Here is a 10,834-nt window from a genome sequence, read left to right on the forward strand (position 1 = left end):
TGTTGGTAGTGCTGCAACTGCTACTACACTGCTACTGCTACTATTACTACTCCTGATCCTGCTACTACTTCAACTACTACTACCACTACCACCAGTCCCACTACCACTACCACAACTACCAGTCTCACTACCTTTACCGCTACTACGCCTACTCCTACTACTACTACTACTCCTACTACTACTACTACTACTACTACTACTACTACTACTACTACTACTACTACTACTACTACTAATACTACTACTACTACTACTACTTCTTCTACTACTACTACTACTACTTCTACAACAACAACAACAACAACAACAACTACTACTACTACTACTACTACTACTACTACTACTACTACTACTACTACTACTACTACTACTACTACTACTACTACTACTACTTCTACTACTACTACTACTACTGCTACTACTACTACTGCTACTACTACTACTACTACTGCAGCTTCTTCTGCTCCTACTGCTGCTGCTGCTACTCCTTCTACTGCTGCTACTGCTGTTACTCCTGCTACTGCTGCTACTGCTACTTCTGCTGCTACTGCTGTTGTTGCTACTGCTGCTGCTGCTACTGCTGCTGCTGCTACTGCTGTTGCTGCTACTGCTTCTACTGCAGTTACTACTACTACTACAACAACTACTAATACTGTTACTACTGCTGCTACTGCTGCTACTACGCTGCTACTGGTGCTGCTGCTGCTACTGCTGTTGCTGCTGCTGCTACTGCTGCTGCTGCGTCTACTGCTGCTGCTGCTACTGTTGCTGCTGCTGTTATAACTGCTACTAGATGCCGCTATTTTTACTCAAGTTGAAAAAGTTACTATAACACCTTGCTTGCAGATGAAAAAATTTCTCCCACACCGGTCGACACACGACGCTCTCTGGACGCGCGACAATTTGTCGCGCGTCGTATTGAGCGTCGAGAGAATGTCGTGTGTCGACCTAGTGATTTTAGGTCGACAGGCGACATTCTCGCGATATATCATATTGACTGTCGACTGATTTGTCGTGCGTCGAGAGAATGTCGCGAGAATGTCGAGTGTCGCGCTCGAAGGTCGACACACGACATTCTCGCGACATTCTAGCGACATTCTCTCGACGCACGACAAATCAGTCGACAGTCAAGATTTTCTGCGAATTTTTTTTTCTAAAACCCAGCGCGATATGCGACACTCAAATATTGACTGTCGACTGATTTGTCGCGCGTCGAGAGAGCGTCGAGAGAATGTCGTGTGTCGACCTAGGGGTTTTTAGGTCGACAAGCGACAATTGCGCGATATTGGCTCGATATATCGTATTTAGCGTCGAGAGAATGTCGTGCGTCGAGAGAATGTCGTGTGATTTTTAGGTCGACAGGCGACATTCTCGCGATATATCATATTAACTGTCGACTGATTTGTCGTGCGTCGAGAGAACGTCGCGAGAATGTCGAGTGTCGCGCTCGAAGGTCGACACATGACATTCTCGCGACATTCTCTCGACGCTCAATACGACGCGCGACAAATCAGTCGACAGTCAAGATTTTCTGCGATTTTTTTTCTCTAAAACCCAGCGCGATATGCGACACTCAAATATTGATTGTCGCATGATTGTCGCGCGTCATATTGAGCGTCGAGAGAATGTCGCGAGAATGTCGTGTGTCGACCTCCGGATTCCGTATTTATGTCCACATGTTTGATTTGACCGCTAAGTGCGACCTTCAACTTTAAGTTAAGTGAGACGGGTACATGCGACTGGTCGTCTTATGAAGGTTTACATTTGTGGAAAGTTATTTTAACTCTTTCAGTGCTGGCACCGAATTTTGAATGTCTTTGCAATCAGTTTGGATCAAGATGAGACGCCACAGAACGTGGCGTCTCATAAGGATCCAAACTGTTTGCTACTGTAAAAAGTATTTTTTATATTATTCTTTGAAAAAAATCGAAGAAAATGCTAATTTTAGAAATTCAGCAGACAAAATTTTAGCAGACGACAAACTTCCCAGCATGCAAAGGGTTAAAACCATGACTTTATGGCAAATTTATGGCTGAGGACGACATTTTCAAGCAGTTGTACGGCCCAATGTTACTTTAAACCTATGAGTTTGATCTCGACCTTTGAGACGGGGAGACGTGTGTTACACGCGACACGTCCTCTTATGATGATTAACCCATTTTAAGCCTAGTGGACTCTCCCATCCTTCTAAATTGGATCAATTTATTTCTAAAATTATGGATGTCTTGTATATTTATTTCTATATTTAGAATATTTCTTAAAGAAATTCCTTTAAGCAAACAGCGTAGACCCAGATAAGACGCCGCATAAAGCATTTTTGGCATTAAATCAGGGATGAAACGGCGACGGAAAAATTTAATTGTCGTGATTTTATTCATATTAAAGTATACACATGCATCATTGCTGTGTATTATACGAGAAATGATATGTGCACATCCAATTTCTCGAATGTCACTTAAGTAGACAACAGATTTGTGGACGGTTTTCCTTCAATAACTTTTTTAATCCCGACGTCCACTATCTTGAAACAAAAAACCAAAGGAAAGCACAATCACAATAGAGCCGAAAGCGCGTATTTATTTTAAAGAAATATAAATATAAAGTGGCTTACCGGGTGAAAATATCTGCTTTTTCTTCACGAAAAACATAAAAAATACTTTAAAAAAATAATGAATTAAGTCGAAGGTTTTGTTTGTTATTATTAAATACACGAATGATTTAAAACTTATTGTTTTTTAATTTGTAATGATTGTTTTTAAAATTGGGTGATATTGTCCGACATTATCATTTTTGCAAATTAAATATTGTCTGAAAAAATGAGTAATATTTCTAGAAATTGACATTTTTGCAAGTTAACATTTGGCGCACACGACCTCAATTGTTAATGTACACAAAAAACGAATTATCCCTGACGTGCGAAAAACGAATGCAAAAAAATGGTCACTAATTTTTAATGTTTTGAAAACATACACACTTTTTTTTACATAACCAACTATATAAAGAATGTATGAAAACTGGTGATTTTGTTTTTGAAGACAAAACTATGTTTGTGGCTGTACATTAGCATTTTTGCTATTTAAAATTCATCCGTGGTTATGACCGCAAAACGCCCAAAATAAACGAACAAAGCACTTTTATTATTTGTTCTAAAATTATTTTATACACTGTGTTTTGTTTTTACAAAGATCGTGCCTCAGGTAAGCGACACTCTCCCCATTTGTTCTTGGTGAAAGTCCAATGTACGTTATACTTAGTGCAAATATCACCATTGTATACATTTACCTTTATGCACTGCCCTTAATATTTTTTTAATAAAGTATTGTACATTGACAACAATAATTGTGTCATTTACAAAGTATAAAGTAACTAAAAATATATCAAACCAATTTATTAATATTATTTTATGTCCGATTTGGAAAATACTGGAATGTAAAATCGTTTATGTTATTTGTAGAAGTAATACTTTTTTTACGAATTTTGCATAATTTAAAAAATAAACTGATTGTATAAATACAGTAAATATTGACGGAAATGGGTGGATCATCAGATGTTTTATCCCCATGGTTTTGTTTTTTCGTGAGGCATTTAATTATTAAAAACATAAGAATTAACTAGTTGGTATGTCTGCGTATACATGTCCGGCTCTCGGTCTGTTGATGTGTTTAAGGTTTCTGTGTCTGTTTCGAATATTGGACGCTGTCATCCGCAAGCCAATAAGAATCGTTGTTACAATCCGCCAGCCGATAAGAATCGTTGTTACAATCCACCAGCCAATAAGAATCGTTGTTACAAGGAAGAAGCGCCTGACCAGACTTCGCTTAGTGCGTAGACTGGTCTGGGGCTACACTGGCCGCATTTGGCATAAGACCCATTTTCGCATGACGCAGCCGATACATAATAAGATATTCCTTGACAATATACAATCAACAATCACACAAACGTGTAATTAACATGATAGCATACGCAATAAAATAATTGAAATTCCTCTATTATACAAAAAAACGCACGCGGATTCGCGCGATTCATTCATTATTTAAAATGATTTATAATGCACGCGGGGAAGACAGACGATTGCTTGTAATTTACGACAGACTCTGTTCCTGGTGCACATTAACCATAGCGTATCAAGGACCTGACATACTCGCCCTATGTTGTGATGACTTGTAGATACACTATAGATTATGTTAACATAATGAATGATTCATAATAAGATGCGGTTCGCTCTGTACTGTTAATAAACCTGCTTTGAGAAATTAACCCATTTATGCCTAGTGGACTCGCCCATCCTTCTAAATTGGATCAATTTATTTCCAAAATAAGGGATGTCTAGTATATTTATTTCTATATTTAGAATATTTCTTACATATATTCATGTAAGCAAACAGCGCAGACCCAGATGAGACGCCGCATCATGCGGCGTCTCATCTGGGTCTACGCTGTTTGCCAATGCCTTTTTTCTAGACGCTAGGCATAAATGGGTTAACAATAAAATAAGGTATTTAACAATTAACTATAGGTCAAGATGAATTTCAGAATTATTTTATTGTCAAACAAAACAGCATAATAAAATTAACAACAGGAATAAACATAAAACAAGGAAAAGTCAAAACAAGTGTCCACATAAATAAACATTTATAACATGTAAGCCATCCAATGGAAATACCTTTATAAATTACCAACGCATTGCTTTAGTATGTGTATTATTGAATATTAAACATTTATCTCCGACTGAAATGGTACAAATATAACATACATACAAGAATATTCCTTAAGTGCATGTATTGAAACTGAAAATACATGCATAACAAAAAACAATTTACATTCTTAATTATTTGAATATACAGATATAACTGGCACATAATACATCGAGCATACCATTGTATTCGTAGTCAAACAACTGTCCGTTGTAAAAATACATAACATTCAAATAGGAATCTCACGGATTGCAGGATATTTCAACAACATAAAGTCCACAATGTCTAAAATTGAAAGCGCCGAACGTGTACACGTGACTGTCGTCTAGCAACAACGCGTCCGTGCCGTTCATACATCTTACTTACATTAACATGTCTTCAGTCGGGGTCGATTATCGGCGAATACCATTTTGCAGAAGTCTGAAAATATTGAAATATTCTAAAACATTTAGCCCATTAAAGGCGTTTTGAAAAAAGGCCTCCGAAATATTCTGATAGAACACGAATACAAATGTTTATTGGAGTGGAGTTGCGATGTCGATGTCACCAATGCCAGTTTTAATCTACCGAAGATCAGATGCCATGTTTGTCACTCATGTTTCTCCTTATCATTATATCTTGCATAAAATCAAAGAGACAAAGTAAAATTTAGCAATTCAGATCTTAAATACCCCAGACATTATTTCACATTGATTTCAACGTGACGTCCATACATTGTAAGTGTGCGAGGTAGCTCCCCCAACCACATGGCAACTGGACTCGTATGCATTGGCTCTAAAACGAACGAGTAGTGGTCGAAATACGCATCAAAATTTAGATATAATTGAACTTGAAAAAAAAGTTATAACTTAATAAGTTCAAATTACTTGTAACGGTGTGCTGAGTCGCTCTTTGAAAAACTCGATCTCAAACAATAAACGACATTGTGGATACTATATATGTGAGTCGCATTCTGAGAAAACTGGGCATAATGCATGTGCGTAAAGTGTCGTCCCAGATTAGCCTGTGCAGTCCGCACAGGCTAATCAGGGACGACACTTTCCGTTGTTATGGTATTTTCAGTTTCAAGGAAGTCCCTCCTTACCGAAAATCTTGTTCATGCGGAAAGTGTCGTCCCTGATTAGCCTGTGCGGACTGCACAGGCTAATCTGGGACGGCACTTTACGCACAGGCATTATGCCAAGTTTTCTAAGAACGCGACACATGTTTACTATGTCACCACATGTCAATCCAGCATATACACAGAGTCACCCAGTGAACTGTTGACAATGGTCCACGGGCTTCCTACCTTCGTATTTGATGAAGCCGTGCCGGTCGAACTCCGTGAGGCGGAACATCCGGTCCACCTCCGAGTGGGACAGCGGCTCCCCAAGTCGCGTCAAAAGGTCCCTGCAAACGAGGCGGTGTCAAAAATTATTAATACTATTGCAAACGTAAATAAATAATACACAAAAATAGAAATTCGCTTATATGCCCAATGCTAATATATAAGTCTTTGCAGCATATTCCAGAAAATAATTACCCTGGTTTTGGCAATAACGCTTGGATTTTTTTAACAGCTTTTGGGCTAATTCTTCTGTGGATTTCTTATGTTAATTTTGTAGGCGATAGCAAAATCGACCGAATCACAAAAATTTATGTTTACATTGTATATTTGTATTATCCCGACAGCAAACGTACAGAATAAAAGTTAAGCTCATTGACGAACCATAGTAATAAAAACAATTGATGAAAACCAAGAAAAAACGGTCCAAAATCGAACCCCACAGTAGTCTTGAACTGACATCTAATTTATTAAAAACAAAAACTTGTCAAAAACGTGAGTAAGTGTGAGCGCGTGACAGCGTGACTGTAAGCTCGATAGCGTGACTGAATCAGTGCACGCGTAACAGTTGACATGTCTGTAGGATGATAATTATTTCTGTGACTTTTTATCGGTACTTGAATTAAACTTGTACCGTAAATCCTCGGCTTTAATTTTTCCCTCGTTTTCCTTGTCAAACACCCTGAAGGCGTCCTCCAAACGTTCTTTGGAGTCAGTTCCGGGCGCGCATGCGCGGTAAAGTTTTACAAACTCATTGTAAATCAACCTCCTGTCGTCTGCGATTATATAAAATAAAAATAAAAATGAAAATTTAAAAGGATACATTTTACATTAAAAAAATCAAACTAGCAATTAATTTTAAGTGTAAACTGTCAAAACTGTATGTACTAGTATATTAATACACTATTTGAAACAATTCAAAATGCTTTAATAACATTATTGTATTCTCTTTTTGTGAACTATTTTTTTACAGATCAAACACAAACTTCATGCAAATACGAGCTAAGACAGGTCCGCCTTCATTGTGTGTCTGAATCCCGGCTTCCCCATACGCACGCATTATATTGATCTGCGCCTTGCTCTGGGTAACGGGATTTAAAACATGTGCATAAAGTGTTGTCAAAGCCTTCGCAGTCAACACAGGCCAATCAGGGGCCACTCTTTCCGCTTTTATGGATTTTTTTCGATTAAATGGAGTCTCTTTTTAGCGAAAATCAAGTTTAGGCGAAAAGTGTCATACCTACCTGATTAACACATGCGGACTGCCCCATTTCCCCATAATACGGCTCATGTATAAGTATAAACTGGAATTTAAAAGAAGTGACCCAGTTGTCCCGGCCTTACCGTCAACCTCGTGCTCGTACTTCAGGTACTGAATGTCCTGCTCGGATGGGTTCTTGCCGAACCCCCGCATCACCTTGCCGAGTTGGCGGGCGGGCAGGCTCCCCATGTCGTCACCTCCCAACAGCCGCCACGCGTACGGGAGATCTGGCGAAAACAATTGACGTAATTATGTTATACACTTAAATTTAAGTTTGCATAATTGCCTTTACTGGAAGTTTCAAGTGAGCCTGTTTGTTAGTTTGATTGTTGTTTTCCGTTTTAGCCGTACTTGAGTACTGCATTCATATATGGCGATTGGTACTCACACGTTTTCTTTTATTTATTTCTTATTTGTATATTTAAATGATTTAATCAGGGACAACTTCGGATGAAGGAAAAAAAGTTAAGGGGAGTACCGTTACGTACATTTCTTTTCGTCTTCGGTGAGTGGCGCGTATTTGCTGTTCGTTTCGTCCGCCTGCAAAATAATTATATGTATTTAAGTGTGGGTATTTGTTGTGATCAATTTGTTCTCCACTTTTAATCGAAAGATAAATCTTACTTTTGAAAATAGTTGACCCTATTAACTGTGAACATCTCTCTTCTTGTGTACCAATGTACCAGTGTCTACATTATATTACTGTCAAGAAAACAACAGCATACACCGGTAACTGCCCTTTTAATAAATGCGTTTTTGTCAATCAATAAATTCGACTAAATTTTATAATGAACATTTATAATATTAGGAGTATCTATTAATGCCCTGGTGGCACTAAAAATGATGTTCAATTGTATGCGCCCAGTCGGGCTGCACTGTGAAACCATAAAACACAATATCACACATTTCAAACCCTTACGAAAGCCTTCTCAGGTTTGCAGCTCATTTGTTCTGATTTATGGATTCTGATGCGGTTCATATTGGTGTCTGATAAATTCATTCAACAAGTCACAAATACTTATAGATCCGTTGGCAATAATTTCCTTATGAATCGTTTATTTGCCTTGCAGCTGATATACTAGTACTCTAACAAATGTCGATAACAAATAATTACTCAGCTGACATTTAAAGGTTCCTTTAGGTCGCCACAAAGCAATCAATTAGTTACTATTTTCCATACACATTTACTTAAATAAATCGTTTATGGGACATGGAATGTTTTACCTGCTTTATGTAACAGTGCTAAACGGGCCATTGGGTCGGTTGGTTACTTTCTAATTATGAAATGGGCCGTGCTCTGTGACAAATGGGTTTAATGCATTTTCGTAAAGTGTCGCCCCATATTAGCCTGTGCAGTCCGCACAGACTTATCAGAGACGACACTTTCTGCTGTTGATATTTTCTGTTTAATGAAAGTATATTTTTTTTAGCAAAAATGCAGATTAGGCGGACAGTATTGTCCCTGATTAGCCTGTGCGGACTGCAAAGGCTAATCAGGGACGACACTTTACGCACATGAATTAAACCCACATTTTACAGAGCACGGTACATATAAATTACATGTTTACTAAGTAAGTTACGTTTAACGACATCATAAATCTAAAAAAATATTTAATTTAGTCAACAATTACGGTTTATTTTTCGCTTATTTATATTTAATTCAAACCTCGTAAGTTATTAGAATTATTTTATTTATTATTATGTAAAAAGCACAACTCACCATATTTTTATTTTCCACTTGGATAGTTGCAGACACACCCCATTGTAACCGTTAAACGTAGGCTTTTGTTCGAATGAGAAAGTTTCTATTGAAAGAAATTGGGTCAACTTACATGATCAAAAAAATTATTTTCAATCACAACAAAGGCGTTACAAAATCCGGAAATAGATATCACAGATATGCGTTTTGGAGGCATAATAATAATTTCTAACTGCTGTTCACGCCATTTTTCGGTACTGATATATAAAACCCATATATTTATAAACACCCGTACAAGTTGTAGACGCAAGTGAGTCACTTCAAATAAATTATTAAAAAAATCATATATTTTCAAAAGTTGAAAAGCCAAAACAATCAAAACCAACAACCAATGACATGTAAGCGATAACATTTTACTATGTCAGGTCACTTGATGAAATAATTATGGACGGAAGAGATTTTTGCCCTAGATGTCTAACCTGTGTCATGTCATTGAGTGCAGAAAAGTTAGTTGCTTATAACGTGTAAAACAAGAAACCGTCGGAGACGGGTGATGCTCTCCAAAGTGTTTTTTGTCACAATATTGCACTATATATTCATATAGAAGGAAACGTCTTGATGGGCATAACTTTGGACAAAATAATACGATGGATGGTTTAGCGACTTAAAAATTTCAAAGGGCCATAACTCTCTAAATAAATCATCTAACCAGAACCCACAAATAACATGCGCATCTTCGCAAGGTAGTTAAGCTTCCCATAAAGCTTCATTGAATTCCAGTCAGTAAGAATTGCACTATATGTACAGTTAAAGAAAATTTGAAAGGGCCATAACTCTGTGAAAAATCATCCGACCAAAACCGGCTAATAATATGCACATCTCCTCTTGGTAGTGAAGATTCCCATAAAGTTTCATTGAATTCCGGTCATTAATTGCCGAGAAATAGCCCGGACAAAAATTGTGCACGGACGGACGGACACAGACGAAGCGGCGACTATATGCTCCCCCCCCCAAAAAAAAATAAATATGGGGAGCATAAAACTGTATCCGGAGAGGTATGCTATATACCAAACATTACCTCTATGGACATAATCCTTAAACAAATTTATATCATTTTATCTCATATACTACTATATTAACCATGTGAAACCCCCACCCCTCATGTGGCAACTGTTCACCCCATGGGGTTGATTTGAATAAACACGGTACAGGTCCACTTATTTTAAAAATATATATCCAATTAATACAGCGACGTAGAGGTTACCTACGTCTCTGATTAATCTTTGTACTGTAAGGAAAGTAAGTTACCTCACAGAGAGCCCCCGATGTACGAGCTTTTCGAAGTTTTAATTTGTAAAATATATCGCTAGTTCTGGTGAACTAAATATAACGCAGACAAAAACGATTTGAAAAAACCCAACAACAACACACACACACAAACACACACATTTTATCAATTCTCATTCCGGTGCAGTTTCGGAATGGAAAGATCTGCCAAGCGTTTTAGGAGATGTTTAAATGAAAAGTTTACGCACGACGCACAAAACATGATCCTTAAAGGGGCCTTTTCACAGATTTTGGCATTTTTAAACTTATTTACTAAATGCTTTATATCGATAAATGTAAACATTGGATCGTAAAAGCTCCAGTAAAAAATCAAGAATAAAATTAAAAAAAGGAAAAGAACATTGCCCGAACCAGGTTTCGAACCAGTGACCCCTGGAGTCCTGCCAGAGTCCTGAAGTAAAAACGCTCTAGCCTACTAAGCTATTCCGCCGAGTACATACTCGTGAGGTATTTTATACTTTATATAAGCAATCTTCGTAGTTTCACAAAATTTAACGACAAAAACAGAA

The 10,834-nt window shown here is 37.6% G+C and overlaps 1 protein-coding gene across 1 annotated transcript; it reads right to left on the reverse strand.

Moving 5' to 3' along the window:
- Positions 1-6,609: 6,609 nt before the first annotated feature.
- On the reverse strand, positions 6,610-8,258 carry LOC127873155 (uncharacterized). Its single transcript, XM_052416857.1, has 4 exons — positions 8,199-8,258; positions 7,768-7,819; positions 7,363-7,506; positions 6,610-6,794 (listed from the first exon to the last, which is right to left on the reverse strand). The coding sequence occupies exons 1-4, from the start codon at positions 8,256-8,258 to the stop codon at positions 6,610-6,612; spliced, it is 441 nt and encodes a 146-aa protein (XP_052272817.1).
- Between the last annotated feature and the right edge of the window lie 2,576 nt (positions 8,259-10,834).

Source organism: Dreissena polymorpha, chromosome 1 (genome assembly GCF_020536995.1).
Source record: "Dreissena polymorpha isolate Duluth1 chromosome 1, UMN_Dpol_1.0, whole genome shotgun sequence".
Taxonomy (NCBI): Eukaryota; Metazoa; Mollusca; class Bivalvia; order Myida; family Dreissenidae; genus Dreissena; species Dreissena polymorpha.